Raw genomic sequence first — 21402 nt, 5'->3', positions numbered from 1 at the left:
ACCAAAAGATCACCCAGATAAAACACCAGAGAGACCAGCAGGCCTGATAAGCAATGCGCACCATGCGACACGCCGCCCGCAAAAGATAACTGCAAACAGTAACCCACTGGTCGGTCGGGTCGGTTGGTCGCCTTGTTACATTTACCACACATTGACGTAATTTAACCAGGTGTGAAAAAGCTAGAAGGGCGAACCAGCTACACACTATTGCAAATGACGACATCACGCGCATTGTGCTCTGCTCTTGGTTTGATATTGAATGTAGACATATTTGCTTTTTAAGGAACAAAACAATAATGGGGCCTTTATGATACTAATCAGCTTTTTTATATGGAGTTTGACAGCTGGCGGCCGACTCCGTACAAAACCACACACAAAACTAGCCTCAGATTATTTCAGCCTCAAAGCTAGAATTAGATTCGAGTACCTGCTCGAAAAAATGGCAAAATAACGTCTTGTTTTCATTTGTCCCAAGAGGCATTAAAGAGATCAGGTGGTGGAATCTATAATCAAACTGTATGTATTTCGCAACACCAGGTGTTCCCATAGCCAGTCTGAAGAAAAAGAAGAATAAGAAAGTTTTCTGGTAACTTGACGAAAACACAACACACACTTCATTCAGAAGCAGAAGCGATAAAAATCAACCTTCTAAACACCTTGGGATATGTCTACCTGTATATTATACCCACTTTGATAGCTGATCGAAAACTGCTATACAATGTAAATAGCTGATAGGCTGAAATTTCAGTCTACGATATTAAAAGGGAAAAGGGGCCCAATAACGAAAGAATTATAGAAACATCATCGATTAAGGCCTTTTTTATGAAGGTAAAACACTTATAGTGAAATTGGGCAATGAAAAGTTTCTGAATTACATTACACAACATTTTGAAACGAAGCAGCTAATTCACACATAATAAGGAACACGCCCGTATCATCCTTATTTGTTCGCAAGACCGTAGGGATCACACAGGGATTTGAAGCATCCGGGACAAAACGAGACAATAAATGGCATGGAGTTGGTTGGTTGGTTGGTTGCTGCTGCTGCCATCCATTTTCTTCTAACCTGCATCAACCTTTCCTTGCGCTTAAGCTTAAAACAGCTTAAGGATACAGCAGACCAGAATTGCCTTCAGACGATGATAGAGAGGGAAAGAGCGCTAAATAGAGATTCCACTATCAGATTATTATGGTACGTGACCTGTGTGCAGTCATCGTCGTCGTCTCGTGTGTCCAACAAAAGGGGCGACAAAAAATGCAAACCCTATGTCAAAGGACGCACACAGGCTATAATCAATCCTCCCCCAGGGGGAAGTAGCAGCAGCAGCAGCAGCAGGGGTCATTACATATGATGGTAGAGTGTATACAAGCCCAGTAGAATAGGTTCCGGCTAGCCTGCTTTTGGCCGGTCTTTGCGTGGTGTAGGTTTGCTAGTTGGTGTCCTGTCGCCGCCGGCTATCATTTTCCCTGGAGTGCACAAATGTACCGCTTGGTGTGCTTGCAAAATCGACCGACGCAGCAGGATGGGAGCAAAATTACGCACAACAGAAAGCTCTAGAAACTTCGAGTAAGCAGAGGAGGAAGCTTTCCCGGGACAGCTCAAGCCCAAGTGTTCAAAAAAAGGTCATGTAATTCACACATTAACACTGAAGAGAAGCTTTAGTAGTAGTACAACGATACCAGCCACCATTCATGCTATAAATAAGGTGTGTAATGGTTTCTCAGTATGGCTCTGCCCATTCCTTGGCAGCGATATAACCCACTTTAAATAATGTAGAAAGTAGTTACAAAGGGGGAAAAAGGAAGTAGCAAAAGCATCGCAATACACATACACAACTTCCACAACCCGATTATTAATGCCGGATGGAGAGCTTGCACAACATTAGATTGCATCGCTCTCTCTCGTGTATCGCGGGTATATAGTAATCAGATAACACACAGTACTGTACCGTACCACCCCACACACCCCACACTACTAATGGCAACAAATCATAATTTACATTTTAAATTAATTGTGCCCTTTTGTCCCTCTCACCCGTAACTTCTTCCTTCGGCATTTGCCCGCTTTGCGGAAATATGATTCGTGCGCAAGCAGCAAATGGAGTCGCCCAGTACTTGGCTTAACCTTTTCATAACCATCATAGCGCGACCAACCCATCACCACCACCATCACTGGAGCAGACCCACAGCAGCTAAAGATGGTTTGGGGTATATAATTACAGTAAGCCCGTAATAAACAACACACAACAACCCATTCACAACGTGAGTGCTGCTGCTGCTTCTGTTGTTGACGAGGGAATGGTACGGGGGGAGTGAATTTAGGAGGGTCTCGGTTGCAATTTAGTATGCGGTTTTGACGACTCATGGTGACGTCAAGCCACCACCAAATCCCCTCTTCACTCTGCTCTATATTTTCTTCCCGCCACCAACTGTGTGTTGTAAAAACAGCCTTCTTCTATCCGTACAATAACAAAACAACATCGTTTTAAACACACAAACACACAAGAAGTTGTACACTTCCGTCTCTCAAAAGCTGTTGTGTACCCAGTGCTACTGCACCACAACCACTTTGTGCAAGACTATTATTTCAAAAACCACATCCGGTTAACAGCGCGCGCACGTGTATACTTTGCATTCGTAATTGCTCATGAGCCACAAACCATCCAATCCCCCTCTCCATCATCTTTTTATAAAGGGAAAAAGGGATCCTTTTTTTGTGATACTACTTGCCCTACTTTGGAGCACACAAAACGGTACCCCCAACACCCGGGCGGGTTTTGTACAAATGGGAACTCGTTTTTTACTTCCATTTTATCACCGCAAGGTTGTAAATTACTCCATTTGACAATTTGTAATGGCCATCCTTTCCTGCTGTCTGCTAAAAGGGAAAAGAAGAGTAGAGGAAGCGGGGGGAAAGGGGAAACCCATCATTCAACGGCACCGATCCTTCGCGTACAAGGAACCGATCTTGATAAACCTCCCTCGTCGTTTAGCCCACCAACACAACACACAGAGAAGGAGTTCAGGGATCCAAAATAAATTGACGTACAAAGACAACAGGAGACAGAGCGGAAACTCTGACATCTTTTCCCATCACAAAACACTAATCCCCATTGCTGTCGGATGTGGAGTGTGGCGGCGCGGAGAGAGTGAGCTTTCTCGTGTATCTATATTGCTTTGATCAGCCAACAACACGGGGAAAAGCGGATTTTCTCTTGCATCTTGTGTTTCGCATGTTTGTTTACAAATTGGCAACTGCACACGGTGGGTTGTTGAGAAGCCATTTTCGGTGCCCACCTTACACTCCCAAAAACCGACGACTTGCAGACTTTCTTCGATCGAAACGGCACAAACAAGTGGGCAAAAAATAAATCGGCTTTCGAAAATCGGACACCACCAACGGCACACTAACGGAAAAAAAACACCCCAAAAACACAATTCCGGCAAAAAGAAAACAACAACACAAACCACCATCATTAAGAGGGGATAAGCGAAGTGGAAGAGCGCTGGAGTGAAAAGGAGAGCTTTGTGTTCAAGAGACTAGACACCAATCCACGCACACACACACACACACACCAAACCAACCAGCAAAAGAAGCCAGGCTAAGGAGATATGGTGGTGCCGTTTCGGGAAACTCCTAGAAAGTGCTGAAGTGCAAGAAAGCCGGAAAATCAATAGCTGCCATTTTTCATGGCAACATTTCGATAAGGCGGCGCTGGTTCGTTCGTTCGTTCGAGGGGTGAACCGAGAAAATTGGAGCCAAATCCAGGAAACTACACTCCTACAGTGCTCTGTGTCTGTGCTCCTTCTAAAAAGCCACTCATTACACTAGACACACACACACAAACATACAGAAAAAAAGACGCTCTTTCTCTCCTTCGTGCGGGTCGTTCATCCCTTCCGTGATTGAAATTTTGGTACGATTCCAAAAAAAGACACACACACACAGTGTGTTGACACGAAATTTGGGCCGCAATGACAACTCCTTGAAAGCTTTCCCATTTCTTTCTATTTTTTCTTCTGTTTGCCATAAAAGCAGGGGATGCGCTATATTTAACCAACCAGAATTGGGTGGAAAAATAGGAACCGAAGCGAAAGACGTTGGGTGGAAGCCCTTGCTACCGGGGTTTAGGACTGTAGGAGACGAGGAGAGCCCAATTCGTTTGCTTCATTTTTACTTCTTATCGACCTAAAAAAAAGGAAAATAAAAAAAACGAGTCGAAAGCATTCCAATTCCTTGGAGTATTTTAATGGAACAACGAAAACAACGGCGACGATGACGATGAAAGATCGAGAGTATGTAGGAGATGGATAGACACGACGCCAACAGCACCGATACACCATCATCGTCGTTGTCGTCGTCGTGGTCGTCGCCACTATTCCCAACGCCGTTTCTATTTTTCCATAGTGATATCCTTGGCAATTTCCACATTGTCGTCACGAATGCCACGGGGGAAATGGAAAACAAGAAAATGGAACACAAAGCGGAAGAATTTGACGCCAGCGAATAGGACCATACACCTCTCCCTCATCAGGATTAGATGATGATGGACGCTCTAAAAACAGACACGCTTTGGACTGACGTCACCACTACCGACTACTCCATCTCATCATCAAGAGATACTGTCAGCGGCAGTGAATTATATTAGGCTGTGCCTAATCATTGTGGAGGAATTTGTGTAACATTCCGTCATTCTATATTTATCATGCATCGACATTTAGACAACATATTTGTTTTCTATTTGTAGTAATATTTGTAGCTACTTCCAATTCTTCATCCTAAATCGTAGTTTTGTTTGCGTATTTTAAGGAATTAAGCAGATTTTCTCCAGCAGCTGTGGTTAAATCCATCAGAGAGCTGGGAAGACCACAACATATGTGTCTGTCATCTTCACCCAAACTCTCCTTCTTTTCCGATCACGCGTATCCTGCTGCTCCCCGAACATCTCATCCCGCGTGACACGTTTATTAATCAAGCGGACGTGTCATTTCCTGTGTGTCCAGCCGTACCCACCGACAGCCTTTTTCGCAGACGACGACGAGCATCAGACAACTCGCTACTACGTTCTCGTAGTTGTGCTTCTTTGTGGCATGTTTGTTTTTCCCTCTGATGCTGCTGTAAGCCAAGAGGAGTGTGCAACAGAGTAGCAGCTTTGATGCAGTAGCGCAAAGGTACAACGGAGTTGGTGCTGCGCTACACTTTGTTATTGCGCAGAACGTTTCTTGCAGCAAAAAGGGGTCAGAGGTAAGAGAACATGGGAGCCATGGATATCCTTCTGGATGGCTCTGGAAGGAGGCAAGAGGTATTTGAGAAATTCCAGGTGTGTATCTCTATCTCGTTGCCGTATGCAGTGTGTAAAGCTCATTCTCACACAATTTTGTGGCTTGTTACCAGGTTTGCTTTGGGTGACGGCGATGCGGGCCTTACAAGTTGCGAAAGAGTGGGAGAGAGAGAGAGAGTCGACCTGGAAAGCTCACGAACACATACACAAAGAGTTTGAAACATAGTAACAGTTTCTTTTGGGGGTTGTGAAACGCTCGGAAAAACCATCAACCATCTGGGTCTCTATTTCCTCTCACAGCAAACTACAAAACCCCGAAAATCCAACGAAACACTTTTCGAGGGGTTCGTCGTCGTGTGGCTTTTATTCAGTTTTCGGTGTACTAGTGTAATGTGAGAGAGCGTGAGAGTTGGGGCTCTTCTTTTTTACGGAGGGAAAGCTTTTTCCGCAGCGCCCTCGGGCACACCACTTTCCGGAGGGGTTTGAGAACAGCAGGTGAAAACGTTGGTATATCTTTCTGGAAATTCCTCTCTATCTCTCTTGTTGGAAGAGTGGAGAGGCGAGCACCTTTTATCGGCCTTTTCCCCTATCTCACTCTCTATCTTCGGATCTGTGTGTGCGCTGTTAACAGTGGATGGGCTTGCGCACAACACACACGCTCGCGGTGCGGTGGTGGTATTTAGCTGGGGTTTGCTGCGCTACCGTCATGCTACTGTAGCCCTTTTTTCTACCGCTGGAAAACGATCGATATCTTCACTACCTGCTACTCCTCCTCTTCCTTCCTTTTCCTCCTTCCTGGCTTCCCGCTGTACGGAAGGATGGGCGACGGCGATAGCACACTGTTGCGCTTCACTGTTGGTGCGAGCGCAGCGTTTCGTGGCACACTAAATGCCTTTTTGGTACGTTCTAGAAGCCGAACAAAAAATCGGATAAATATGCAAAGACAATATGCAATCGTTTTCGCTGGAAACCTCCAAAAGAAGTCAATTTGCCACAAATTGAAACAAAACAAACTCACACACACATACCAAAAAAAGGTGTTGTGCAAGAACGTGGTGCTGTCCAGGGTTTCACACACACCCATCAGAGCACACCAGCGCAGGCCAGTAAACAAATGGGCGGTGGCTTTTACCCGTTTTCCATTAGCATAGCCCCCCACATATTTCAATTATGGCAGTGCGGTTGGTTAGCACATCGTGCTCTAGGCGAGGCCACGTTCTTCCAATAAAAGTTAGCCAACACACGGTACAACGGGCTCTTACACAACACCTAAACACACACGTGCATTCTCTCTATTGATAAAACACAGGATTAGAAATTGTATACTGAATTACATCTGCTGTTGCAACATTTTCCCACTTGTTTCAGTCACACGACAGGCCAGAGAATAGCGCAAAATAAATCAATTTCAGCACTGCTGCTACGTGGGTGACGAAGCCCGCCGCCACGTACTTCATGATGATGTTGATTATTTTCGGGCTTTTCTGTCCGTTAATTAATTTCCAGTTCCGCTTCGAAACGTGGCGGTAACTGATAATAATGAGGCCAACAAAATATACAAAACGCGCGCGCGGCGCACGTAACACGAATCGCGAAAAGAGATTCAAACATAATCATTATTGATATCGTGTTTGCAGCGCCAAACACCGCCGCAGTGGATGGCTGAGCTGAAAAGGACAACCAGTAGCAGGGGACACAGACACCGAAAGGAAAATACTCATTACGGGAGCCAATATTCGATACTGCGGATCGAATAACACCGGATCGAACCGCGTAAGGCACAATCGGGTTGAGAGGCGAGCGCTGATCGAAATAATCTTCCTTCTGGTTTACTAATAATGATATTCTCATTAGAAGATTACGAGCGAGGAATAATTATTTTAAAGGTAGCATCCACGCACACCAAAGAGGACCCCTCTTATCGCTCGAGCACGTGCTGAATTTGTGATAAAAGATAATTGGTGAACGACAGCAGCAGCACACCAAAAAGGTACTTTTAAACCAAAAACGAGACATAAAAAAACACGTTTTGCTGCTATTCAGAATTGTTTCAAATTTTAATGAGTTTTGAGGAGAAAACTTGGAGGAAGGAGCAGATGGATATAATAATCTGCTTATTACTTAACTTTTATTTTCTACCCCCCGTTTAATATTCAATACGGAAGTGTATGAAAAAGTTTTCCTTCCATCGCTGCATTTAGCGGAAGTTTATTCGTCCAAAACCTCCAAAAAGCGTTACTTTCCGCCTCCCCAGTCATGCATATGGAGGAGGGTCCTGGGGTCAAGAAACATTTAAATGGAAGCTAAGTTTTTCTCTCGCTCCCAAAGAGCTTGGTATAAATTTTAATGAATAATTCATTACGATAAAATAACTTATTTCCTCACGCCCAGGTTTCCCTTTCCTTCCTACTTCCTACTTCCTACGTATGTATTTTCCCACACACAAACAAAATACTCTCTTTTTTCCGGGGAAGAGTTACAGACCGACACCGACGACGGCAGCGTAAGTGGGTAAGTTCTATTTTTGACCTTTTTATTCAAATCCATTTAACCTCACACATCGTCCTTTCTCTCGTCCTCGTCTATGGACTCGGAGTGTCGGTCAATGTGCGGCAGCGAGAGGTCCTTCGGAATAATTTCAGAATCAGGATACACCGGCGACCTGGCTCCGTCTCACATCCTTCTTCTTTGGAAGAACTTAGCCACGTCCGACTGTTCCCATGTGGCACACAAAACCGGGGGCTTTCCAAGGCTCGTGTCCTTGTGTGTGTGTGTGTTCACACGGATGATCTCATTTCCTGCTACATATATTTCAGTTTCGTATGTAATCATCATTTCATAGTGCACACCCCGCCATCAGAACCCGCAGAATGAACGCAGCAGAGTAACGACGGTTAAAACTAGATTTGTGTGTGTAGGACAGACGACAAGAAGCACAATCCCTTCACTAGAAATCCAATTAATGACCGCAGTGCGCGCGCGCTCGCGGTGTTACTTTATGATTTCCTAGTTTTCCCATTTCCTCCTGCACTGGACCCTCTCGCCAAAGCAGTATTGCTTGGGAAATAGTTGCTCAGTGCCACGTCACGTCTTATAAAGCTGGTGCAGCAAGTTGGTCCTTGTCGTGCCCGACCGACGACGATCGATATAGTTTCCGAAACTCATTTTCTCTCACACGGTTTCCATTAGACAGAAGGACACTGAAACAAGACGTGTGTCAAGTGGCGTTTGTGTGTCGGGCAGGCTGGCTGATTGAGTGTACCAACCTTTAACGACGAGGTGACGAAGTTAATGGGAGTCCCACCAGCAAGCAGCAAATAATGCTCTGGAAATTGTGCAATTCCCACCATCATACCGGGTAGTCCCCATCGTGAAACATCATTGGATAGATTGGATAAGAAAAAAAGGCCCCTCAAAGTCACACAACGGTTTAGGGAAGGAGGCCACCAGCTACCATTCAACCCTGAGTCGGAAACTTTACATGTGACCTTTGGCCGCGCGGTGGCCCAAAATTTGGTTCCTAAATACACCACCACCATCATCGCTCTTCTTGTAATGGCATCATGCTTTTATCGAAGGTCACAATCAAATACAACATCGCCATGGTCATCACCATCATTACTACCCGGCCGCGAACCACTACCAACCAACTCAGGTGTGTGCAAACATCAGAAGAACAGGAGTCCCCCCTGCTGCCGGGTGGTGGTTGTGTGGGGTCCAGGAAAATAATACGAATCTGATTGCAAAACCCTTTTGCTGAGGAGGGTGGTGATTAATGCGCCGATCGCGTGCCGCTGTGGAGAGTACAGAGCTACAGAAGCGCGCCAAACACCAATCATCACACTGTGTGTGTGTGTGCATGGGGGGTAAGTTTTCCAATAAAGGAGAGGTCGTCTCTCGTGAGATATGCCGCCACCATCACCTTTTCACAGTATGTTGATTGCGGGGGCAAGACATGAAAAATGCCACTGCTACGTGTGTACAATCTTTGTGCAAAGAAGCAAATGAGTACAACCTTTCAAGAAGCCTTTCTGATTGGAGATGCACAGCAACTGAACGATATTAGTCCAGATATTCCCCAGATATTGGACCCTATGGTACCCTTTTTGCATAGGCTCCTTGGAAATTCCTATTGGATTTGTCGAACATGGGTGCTATAGAGTGCAATTCCCATTACATTAAGTTCATTTCAACTAAGAAAGAATAAAAAAAGTGCCCCACAGCTAAAAAACCCGATCATATTAAAATAAAATCATCTTAAATTTAATTCCACTTTCAATTTCAATCAACTACGATTCAACCAAAAACCGATGAAACCGAGTACCGAACTGTTGCAGGCCAAGAGTGACAAAAAGCGTCCGCTTCTCCCATCGATCATCAACCAATCTTATGTTGCCATTTGCTAACGCACTCAAGAAGTTCAGCTGTTCACAGCCGATACCGGAATATGACGTGTCACCTGATTAGTGGACATCGTCCAATAAACGATCCAGTATGTACGGGATGGTATTAAACGAATGCTTGATCAAGAATCAACTGAAGCATGATATCTCATCTGCTCCATTCATTCCACTAAGCAACCGCGACATGGGAACAACTTCGGCCACCATCATCCATTAAAAAGTTGCCGGATGCCGCGCGCCAAAAGAGGAATTTTCTAACGAATGTTCGTCCCCCCTGTATCCCGCCCAATTAAATTGCAAAGCATACAAAACTCAACCGTCGCCTGCAACACTACTTACCGTCCGCGTCGACTTCGTTGATCATGTCTTGCAATTCAGCTTCTGTGGGGTTCTGGCCTAGCGATCGCATCACGGTGCCTAATTCCTTGGTGGTGATTGTGCCATCGCCGTCCTTGTCGAACAGCGAGAACGCTTCTTTGAATTCAGCGATCTGTTCTTCCGTAAGTTGATCGGCCTGTGGGGAGGAGTTAGGGAAGAAAGATGAAAACAGAGCGGTGGTGTGGTTAGTGTTTGCGCACTATTACTTTGACAAGCAGGCGGTGTGTGTAATGGGTAATAAAACAATATTTAAGACGGTGAACTAATTTGTGTATATGGGAATGTTTTTGCTCCGGTTGAATGGCTGGCTTACCGCGGCCACCACTGCCGCTCGTCCTCATGACACTGTGGATCTAAATATTTTCACGCCGCTTCTTCCAGCGCCGCCCGACATAATTTACCCGGAAACGAGCCAGAATGATTACAACACGCTTAATCTTACTTTCGCACCAACACAACAACTCAATCTTCGGCTGGCATGTTCGGCTGGCCCTCCACCACAGTGAGCACCACACACACGTGTGTGTAATGGATTTCATGGCTTGCCGTGAACTTCTCTCTACCTGTGGAGATTGATTGATTGGGGCAAATTTATAACATCTTGCTTTTGGTGGTAGTACTGGCTGGGAGTTTTTCCCGCCCCCTCTTTCCCATTCATCAACATGTTTTGAAGGCGCATAAGCGCACGTGGTAATCTTTCCGAACACGACAAATCATCCTGTGGTCACGAAACATCGACCCCAAACTCAAATAAAGGTTGCGCCCCGCCAAGAGTGACTTCCGGATTTGCGAAAAGGGGAAAGATGCGATTATCGTGATACAACAAACACACGTCACACAGTATCTCACGCTCCCGCTGGCCGTGAGAAATAAGATTAATTTTTGCGCCATGGCTGTGCGCTCCGGAGGTCAATTCTAGATATTTTTCTTCCGCTTTGTAAATCTTCCGCCGGCTTACACAAAACCATCACCAAACGAAGCGGGGAAATCACAGTGCCGCGCCGCCGCTTCACCACTACACACCGAGGAGTCATAAAATAATCGGCCATCTTCCAAACAAGCTCCAAACAAACGATGTCATCAATCAAGCAACACATAGCATAGTATGGCGGTGGTGGTGGGTGTTGGAGTAGGATCTCGTTTGCTTTCCCACAATCTGGCCGCTGTTTTCTGATGCTTCAGAAGGCTGAAAAAGAGAAACTAGAGCCGTTCCACACACATATAATGCAACGCACGCTCAACATACTGATCAATTTAGAACAACACCATCCCGCTTCTCTCTAATGCAGTAGAAGGAAAAAGACTCCTAGCGAATATGCGATGGTGGAGCGAGAGATGCAAAATGCCAACGACCAACGTGGTCCGTCCGTGCGTTCACCGCGTTACCCGTTATGCCACGCGGAGTGCGACAAGTTATTCGAGAATCATTAAACATTATTTATATGCATGTCGTATACCTTCGCGCGAATCAATGTTGGAAAGTGTCGTCTCTTGCCACTCCTTCACTCTCTTCTGACCCAGCGACGTCGACGTCGAACGACGGTGTCACTTGCTGGACACGTGTGCCTGACAAGCTATGAAGGACTGTGTCCACAGTAGCTACCCCGCCCGATCCAACACATACGATCGTGTTTGGAATCATTTACTAGACAATTGATACATGGCACAAGACCATATCATAGCAAAATTGTAATATAATGCATAAAACAATCGAACCGTAAGCATCGCATAGCGTTTACGATTCATACACCTCCTGAAGATCATCTTCTTAATTGTCCACTCGAAAGACCACCACACCTCCCCCAAAATTGGACTGTTGCCGCCGCCGACTGTTGGCGATTGACCGATTTAACCCACACCAACCAACACAGACGCTCGCTCGCTCGCTCTCTCTCTCTGAACACGGTGTATTCCACACACGCACAGTCTAACCGGCCGCATGTGTGTAGAGAAACGGGGCAACAACACCGGCAACAAAACCGGTCAGCAGAGAGTGTGTTGAAAAAAAAAAAAAAAGATAGTGTGTGCTGGTACTACTACACCACTACTACAGATGCGCGTTGAGTAGACAACACCAGAGCATAAGCCGTTCGGAAGCCCGCATAGAGATGATCTCGTCATCATTTTACAATTTGTGATCTCCTCTCTGTCTCTCTCTCTCTCTCTCTCTCTCTCTCTCTCTGGTGTGCTCTACATGAAGTCACACAAGCAACCAACCAGCGGCGACAAGGCAAGCAAACCATCTTAATAAGGTGACAATTTTATACACCCGGTATTGGTGGAGGTCGCCCTTGCCTTGGGGTTGGACTGTAATGCTAGGCATGACCGGACGGCAGAGAGAGCAGCTCATGTTGCAGAATTCTTCTTGCTTCGTTGAGCAAGCACACTGCAGGAATTTCTGATGTTAGATGATATCAGAGCTTCACCGGTGTACAGCTCGTGTTAGATTCAGGGTGTGAAATAAAGCAAACTGAAACTGACACAACCGTAATAATTCCATAAAAAATTACACAGGTGAGTGTACGTCATTGCAACAGGCTGACCCCGCCCCGGAGGCGCCACACTCACGTGTTCTCCCCCCTCGGGGTATGCCTAGTTGTTGCGGACTTCCCAATCAACTTGGCTGCTTGACACTGATTGTCAAAACATAATGGCAATTGTTGCGCGCCTCCCTCATTATTAGCAGCCAGCACACAATTCCAAAGCACGGAACCCTCTCAACCGCCAACATCATGCCATGTGAGCAGTGTGTGTGTGTGTGTGTCTGATGTGTTATATTTTGACATCTTCGTTCTTGACCTCTGGTGGCATTCTTTTCTCGCTTTGCAGGCCGAAATAAGAATATTTGTTGCACACGGGGTCGAAACTGAGGCCGAAATATCGAACCGAGTGTTGCTCCAATTGCATTTCAATTTTGGTGTGTTCAAAACCCTCTTGCTCCTCCATCATCCCCCTCCATCTTTCGTGCTGTGTGCCAGATGTGGGGAAAATTGCAATTTGGACAAGAACACAATCCATGCACTGGACACGGAATGGAAAACAAAAACAACACATCACCACCACCATGTGCAGTGCGGTGCCAAGAAATACACACACAGCCCACACCACATGCACCCTCTGGACTGGTCACTCTTTCTCTCTCACACTCTCTCGAGGAGCTACTGATGGCTTAGGAGTGGTCCAATATCGGCCAACAAACAGAAATGCATGGAATGGTGGCCCCGCACCGAACCGCAACATCAACAGCGCGTACAGAAGAAACACAAAAAGAAAAACCTGCAGCCTGAGTCAGCGAAGAACCGGTGCAACAGGGTCTTCTCCTCCTCCGTTCGCCGGATATCACACACACCCAGAAATAGAGAAACAGAGTGAAGGAGAGAGAGAAAGAGAGACCTAAAACACACCGGTGTGCCGAGCCGGTGAAAATCGAAAATACATTTCCCAAAACACGGACACCGAAAAAACTCCCCCCGCCGCACACACTAAACGCTGAGCGCGGACAGTCGCACGGCCCACGGAGGAAGAGAAAACCCGTCGGTACCCGTTATACCACACCAAGAGAGGGGAAGGGCGCACTCGTACGGGCAGGGGAGGGTGGTACACACAGAAGGTGTCCCAAAAATAACATTCCAACACATCGTCGGAGGCCCCGCACACACAGGGAACGATGATGGTGCGTTGCTGCTGCTGCTGTTTTGTTGCCACTATAGTGCGCCACATCACATATCACGGGATTCCGCGCGCTGGTGGTGTTTCGCTGGCATGAGCTGCAACAAAAACACACGCACACACATTCCCCACGAACAACAAAAACGCATCTGTGCAACTCTCTCTCCCCCTCGGTCTGGGCAGGAGGAGAAGAAACAGCCCCGAGAAGGAGGCAACACACAGACCCGGTAAAAGTTTTGCTGCAACAGGAACCACCATCCATATCACCGTGCCGAAACGCCCGCGCTGGGCAAATTGACACACAATCGACAAGTATAGTGGTCGACCCCCGCGCGCTCGTGTGTGCGCTCCGGGTCACCGGGGGGTGTGTGTTTCTTGCATGCCCGTGAGATCGTCGTCACCGTCGCCTGCAGATTGGAGTGCGGCGCTGCTGCTCTGTGGCTGCGCCACGTTTGCGGAGAAGGTAAATATCCCCCAAGTCAAATCGGTGTGCGGCGAGCGTGTATCACAACCGCATTTTCAGTCCTTTGATTTGCACTGTGTGCGCAGTGGGTACCTTCTTTTGATGATTCGCGGCGTTTGTGTTACGCGCAATGGTATCACAGCCTGTGAGCCGGTCTTCCTATTTCAGTTTGATGCATATGGGTTTTGGGGAGTTTTTTTGCTAGCTTCCTTTGCAGTAAGAAAGGGAATTTCCTGATGCAGGTTTAGTCATTGATTTGGAAGTTGGTTCTTGAATTCACGCCTTGTAGATATGAATGACGAATACGTTTGTCATTGCTGCTTATCCTCCTAAACGTGTTTGCCTAGAGATGACGAATGAGTGAGTTTATTCGTGCAAAGTGTAACATGTCTGACGGACAGCACTGTTTGTATTATTCATTGCATATTTCAAGTTATTCGTTAATGGTGTCTAAAAAATAGGAAAAATACGTCAAGGTAAATTAATTGCAAATCCCCAAATCAAATATACTTTTGGGCGTACAATGAAACTACTTATTTAGCCTTTTTTGTTTAAAGTTTTCAATTTTGTGCGAATCTGTGACGAAATTCGAAGCATTACAAGCAAATGCTCTCTACAGCTCAAAGTTAGCGACATAGAAGCTGCAAACAAAGCGCCGCATCCCGTAATTAGGTCACCGGGCTTATCGATCCTGGTCTTTGTACGAGAGTGGGTACGTCTCAGTGTGCGCAGACAGGAAACAAATTATCCCATGGAAGGATATGAACCAACAAGATACCAACAAGGGAGTGGCTGGGGACTGTTCTACAGGCAAAACCATCTGGGTGGGCCTAACATTTTGAGCTGAGGACGTGTCAGCACAGCCCACAGATAACCCATATCCTATCAAATTATCCGTAAAGAGGACCGACGGCCGCTCATCATCACCGTTTGGGGCAGGAGGCAAGTTCATTAGTTGCCTCATCACCATTCTCCCTCTGCTACTTCATTTTTCGGGCACTACATTCAAAACTAACCGGAAAACTGGGGATCTAATAGGAAAGAGACAAGGTGAGAAAAGCTCGACCCAATCAGAGGCCAAGCCAATCAAAGTGAAAGTGGTTGAGAGGGAGGTGGTGAGAAGGGAGCCTCCCTTTCTAACTCGTGGGATACTAGCCATACGCGCTGGAAACGCACACAGACACAGAAACTCTTTGTCGTTTGGGATTCTAATTGGATTTTGAAGGCTGGTTAATTCGCTTCGCTGCTGGAAGAGCGGAACGTGCGTAGCCTGTTGGGACAAGTACATGTAGGCTGGACGACGACGATGGGCGATGTGGACTTTCTGGGCCAAACGGTACAAAACCCCGATTCTGTTAATTGTCACACAGGTATAGCCATACGAAGTTGGTGTGTGAGGCTCCCCAGTGTGTCGTCGCCATTCCAGTTGGAACCCAAAACAGGCGCAACAAAACGAATGGATAGGGAGACACAACCAGTAGCGGACAAGGCGTCCCAAAAGCTCATGTATTCCCATCGCCCATCGGCTCCCAATAGGAAATATGGCATAATGGTAATCTTATTTACACAGCACTACCACCCGTGCGCCGAAGGGGAAGCATATTCTAAAAGGACAGAACTTTGTGGGGGAATGAAATTTTGAAAAGGCTTCTTCGCAAGGTAACACACAGCAAGACAGGCGCAGTTGGAGTTGAGCAGGTGTAACATGACAATACAAAAATAAGGTGTTTCTAGTTTTTTTTTCGGAAACGAACAATTGTAAAATCCCATTGCATAACACACACACGGAATTGTGGCACAGGGGAAGCCTACAATTAAAGGGGGAGGGGGTACCATAAATAAGGGAAGGTGCGCTTTTCCATTGTTCACCAAACGGGGATGATGATAAAAGCAATCCTGTAACACCCCCCTCCACCACCTCCCAGATCTAATTGCATACCTGGCCCGCTTATCAGGAGTGGCTGATAACACACACCCCCGCGAGCGACATCCCCCCTGTTTTATCAGTACGACGAACTCCAGATGCACAACAAGACATACACATACCACCACAAAGGTGTCCACCCGTCTTCCCTCTTCCACAAAAAGTAGGTGATTTACACAAATCCAGTTTTTGTACTTGCAAGGATAAACGAACCAAAAAACAACCCCTTTCTAAGGTAAAGTTCTCCTTTTAGCTCTCTTTCCCACACACAAACACAGGGGGAAGAAACCACAAGGGTTCAAAAATTTAATTCCAACGGCCATAAACGGTTCCAACGGCGAGCGCGCGCACGGCTGTGTTTGTGCGCGGGAATGTGGTGTGCACAACCATTCCGGGGGTTGAGAAGCATTAAGGGGTGAGTCTGTGACTGTGTATGTGTGTGTATGTGTATGCGGGCCTGTTTTTGCACCCTCTCTCGCTCTCAATTTGCTGGTGCAATCAGGAAAGAGAAACCGGAGAGAGAGAGAGAGAGTGTGTGTGTTTGTTCACCCCTTTACTTCGGCGAAGAATCTAACACACACACTAGAGCAAAATCAGCGGCTACAGGCTACAGTATCAAAGTAGGCATTAGAGCTCATCTCTTCCCATTTCTGGACATTCCTGCGCTTATTGTATGGGCGGCGGGCGTGTGCTGATGTGCCTTCAATACAATACTAAAACGGGACAGGAAATTTAACCCACTTTTGCACCACCATCAACCCCCCCACCAACACGGAAAACTATTTGCCAAAACTCCAAGACGGCGACAGCCGGCGATAAAGAAGCAGTTCCCGGAAGCAAAACTGCACTGCAACGTGTATGTGTGTGTGCGCGGAATGAGTAACATTTTCGCAACGGTTTTACAAATAAAAAGAAGAAACCCGTCCCCACCCTTCCTCCTCTTCCAAGGCATGCGGTTGCTACTGCTGCTGCTATTTTCCTTTTTTCCATTTTAATCAACAAGATGATGATCAATTGAGCAAACGCGCGGCTCAGAGGCCGGATCACAATCGTTCCTCCTTCGCTGCTCGTCACCCCTCTACCGGCCTCAGCCGACACATGGACCCCGAGAGACACCACCACGGGGCACAACGGAACGATGAAGATGATGAGAGCGCGGCGCATGTTGGGAAAATAGGGGAGACCCGCTGAGAAAAAACCCGCAATGCGGTAAAACTCGGTTTCGCTGAGCGAGGGAGGGCAATTTGCCGCGCGCGCGAATCCTTCTCGCGCTCCGCCGGGAACGTTCTCTCTATCTCTCTCTATATATCGCTCTCTCGCTCTCGTGTTTTACACAAGTTGCGTGTTTTCTCGCAGTAGCAGCAGCACTTCAATGTCGCAACGGGATCAATGTTAGGCGGTGTTGTGTGTGCGCCCCGGAGAGAAGAAACCTTTCAAAGTTGGTGTGCGCACACACACACATATGGGGGGCGCGCAGCAAGGGAGAGAGAACGAGAGAGATGTTTGAAGGGACGACGACGTGGTGTTCGTGAGAAGCAACGAGGAAAAAAACGGCCCCAGTGAAGCTGAGAGCAACTTCGTCGTTTTACAAAGCCATTTGCTCCCCTCTTTCTCTCTCTCTCTCTCTTCCCCCCATTAGACACTTTTTACAATCGGCCCACCACAAAAAAGCATGTATTTTTCCCGTTGCCGCAAACACAGAAAAAGTTACATGAAGGTGGGAAGACTTCTCTTCCTATTCGCCCTCACCATCCGCCTACAACGGAAAGAACAATAAAAATCAATTCCTCCCTCCGAATGTGCTGCCGCCGCCCTCGGTACACACACACTCTCTCTAGTGCGCGAATCACACATTTTGGAGGTTATAATTAACAAGAACCACCGAACCAAGCAGTATAAACCCAACATGACGGTGAGAGAAAGAGAGGGAGAGAGAGAGGGCGGTGGGGAGAATAGAAGGGAGCGAGAGCGCGTTCGTTTAATTCACAAGCACACACACACATACGCACAGAGGGGGGTGATTTTGTGAGTGGAATTGTGCACAAACCGACATAGAAAGTGAGGTTAGAAATTCGCACACACAAAAAGGGAATGGCTACAGACAGGGAGGGAAGGGAGGGGAGGCTGTGATTCACACACTCATTGGTGACAGAGTTTTTGCTTCTTTACTCTACCCCTCCTTCACCTATCTAGATCCCCCACAACCCCGTAGCATGGCTCTGTGTGTGTGTGTGTGTGTGTGGTGACAATCTTTTAGCCCCCTTCATCTTCAAACCCTATACAGCAACCGGTGAGCGCGTGTGTGTGTGTGTGTGTGTGTGTGTGTGTGTGTGTGTGTGTGTGTGATTGTAAAAGGGGAGAGGAGGGTAAACGTCACCACACTACACGGTAGCGCAGCACACAGCATTGCCACATACACAGGCACAGGACACACATACAGACACACACACACTGCACGGGTACAGAGAGATATGGCCGACCCGGATTCCATTTCCAGGAGGTTCGGTCGCGAGCCATATTTTGGGCTTACTGGAGGGGGGGGGGGGGGCTTCACCCTGCTACCTCTACCAACAATTTCACCTTTTCCTTCTTTCACTTAATGATCAAAAAGTCCAATGATTGGGGAGGCCTTCTATTGTTTCTAATACTCCGGGGCAGGTCGTTTTTATTCCTCCCTGTTTTCCGAGTGATAGAAGAACCTTTTCCACCCTTTTCCTTCTCTCTCTGTTTCTCCTGTAGTCCCTTCTTGAAGAGGCAAATTTAGGGAGTCGGCGGCTACCAATCTTTAGCAAACTTGAAGCCAACTCCTTGGTAAGTTTTCATGCACACTTTGATCAGCTCACAAACACACGCGCGCACGCACGCACACACTGCACACTATCTCATCTCATCATCCAGGGGTGGTGGCGGTAGCACACAGTAGGCGCAATCCCCCCGCTGTGCTAGGTGAATGTTCACTGCCTCCTGTTCTTCTTCCCCTTCTCAACCCCTTCAGCATGACAATCACTTAGCGCCATTTGCTTGTTCGCGAGCAATAAAAAAAATCCTCCATTCGCACCACACATCCGGCATGTATATTGCGAGGTGAATTCGCTTGCAAACGGTGGACCGCCGCCGCCATTGCGGGTATGAGAGAAGACAAGAGAACCGTATAATATCACTACATTTCTGCACATACACGCACGCACGCACGCCAGGTGGACGAAGACGACGACGACAACGGAGACACACACTGATAAGATATTGCGATGAACGTGAAACAATACACCGTGCGAAAAAGCCTCGCCTTTCAATGGCCCCCGCGGCTGCTGGCAAACGGGGCACACCACACAAAAGACACGAGGCGGCCATTCAACCGGAACAGAACGAACAAAAAAACCGAAATTGAAAAAGGGAAGAAGTGATTGCGCGCTGCAAACGGCCAAAAACAGGGGGGTTAATGGCTTCCGCACACTGTGCCTGTTCAATAGTTACCATCTTTTGCTGCTAAGAGTGTTTGGTGCTTGGAGTGGTGGTGTGGTAGTGTGTGGTTTCGCTGCTTTTTGCACACTGGCTGCTGCTGCTGCTGCTTTCTCGGGTGACGCTCTGCTGGGCTCTGCGAACACTCTCGGGCGACAACTGCTAACTACTGCGGCTTACGATTTACTGCTGCTGCTGCTGCTGCTGCTTCCGCTGCCTGCTCAGAGTGGACTGACGGGTCCGGTGCTGCTTCACTGTCGAACTGCGGGACACACACACACACAGGCGCGCGCGCACGTTATCGCTCTCGCACGCTCTCTGCCCTTATTGCGGCCGCTCAGCTGCGCTCTCTCTCTCTCGCCTTCTCGCGAACACACAGATACGGGGTAGGAGGTGCGCGCACACGCAACGAGAACTGTTTGCTCTCGTTCTTTCGCTATCGCTCTCTCGCTCAGTGCACCGTGATGCGGTGTTTGCGTATCGATGCCGATGGGTTCGTTTCTTCGCTTGCGATGTTTTTTCTTCTCTTTCTCTCTTTCTCTTACCACGAACGACGGATCTTACTTTTGCACTGGCGACGCGTTACGCACACACACACACACTGATGCAATTTTCGTACTCACTGTATATGCATTAACACACACAGGGAGACACTTTACGGGGTTACAAAAAACGCCGCACCACAAATGCCACCGACCGGGAAAAAGCTACGCAACACACACACACAGACGCGCGTGCGGGTGATTTTCGCGTAGTAAAGGGGGAAGATTTTTCCTCGAACGATCACCGGAATGGGGGTTGATAATAACTAGAAGTTTTTGGAGTAAAATAGATGGAAAAGGGAATTATGAGAAAACTATATAAACACACAGTTTTTATTTATTATTTTCTTCATTTTCAATTGTTTGTCGCTGGTGTTGATGTGTGTGTTTTCATGACAATTATTTGAAGATGCATGATTTTCCGAGATTTTGTCGCTATAATTCTTTTATATAAATACGAAAAACAATTTTCAAGAAAACATTTGATCAAAAATTTCTTAAAAATTTAGAACAAATTTTCCCCAAAAACATTTCCATCAAAATGTTCCACAGCACCAACAGCAGGGGCAAACAGATCGTAACATTATCACAGGATCGCGGATTTGTTATCTACAGGAAAAAAAAACACTCACACGACCAAGTCACACGGTGTGTTGTTGTTGATGTTTGCGAAACTTCGCTGTCACCTTGGTTGTCAGAAAGGGGTTTGGCTTTTGTGCTCGGAACACTCAGAACCGTTTTCCACGACGACTCGGATTCAACTGCTCTCGGACTGGTCGCTCACCTCAGCAGCACAGATCTTAAGCACCGAGGCAGGGGCCGGAAATACATTCGAGCGATCAAGGTGCAGGTCACTGTGTATGTGTGTGTCTGTGGGAAAAAATCATCGCGCTTTAAAGGTGTGTGCATGTGAGAAACGAACGATTCGCTACCATGGCAATACGCGGTTGCTTCTACCCCCCTCCATATCCTCACATGATCCTGCGACCCCCTTTCAACTCCTCAACCCAGGACGAACGAAAGAACGCCGCAGTTTTCACTGCAGGATGGTATCGTGCCTCACCCATACAGTGATAGCAAGGGATCCTGCTTGTTTCTCTACTTGTGTGGGAAAACTACACTAATAAGAGCGAGAGACAGAGCGAGCGTCTGTTGTTGCTCACGGTGGTTGCTGGTGGCTCCCTCTGGATAGGCCCGCTCGAAGGACACGCTCTCCTGCGTCGCTCTGCGTGTGTGTGCGTCCGATCGTAGCCCGTCCAGGAGCGTTACGGCGTTACGTTCT

At 47.2% G+C, this 21402-nt stretch overlaps 1 protein-coding gene across 2 annotated transcripts in view; it reads right to left on the bottom strand.

The window, feature by feature from the left end:
• Positions 1-20883, bottom strand: part of LOC120958589 (calmodulin) — a 36695-nt gene extending 15812 nt beyond the window's left edge. For both annotated transcript variants that reach the window (XR_007452726.1, XM_040381495.2), the window contains exons 1-3: positions 20753-20883; positions 19594-20386; positions 10025-10199 (exon numbers count right to left, since the gene is read on the bottom strand). Coding sequence is in view for 1 of the 2 variants with exons in the window: in XM_040381495.2 (XP_040237429.1) it covers positions 10025-10199; positions 19594-19596 (178 nt within the window). In the remaining variant the exon portion in view is untranslated. The remainder of the gene's footprint in view (positions 1-10024; positions 10200-19593; positions 20387-20752) is intronic.
• Between the last annotated feature and the right edge of the window lie 519 nt (positions 20884-21402).

The sequence above is a fragment of the Anopheles coluzzii genome, chromosome 3, assembly GCF_943734685.1.
Source record: "Anopheles coluzzii chromosome 3, AcolN3, whole genome shotgun sequence".
NCBI lineage: Eukaryota > Metazoa > Arthropoda > Insecta > Diptera > Culicidae > Anopheles > Anopheles coluzzii.
This window is presented reverse-complemented; position numbering and strand designations above follow the sequence as displayed.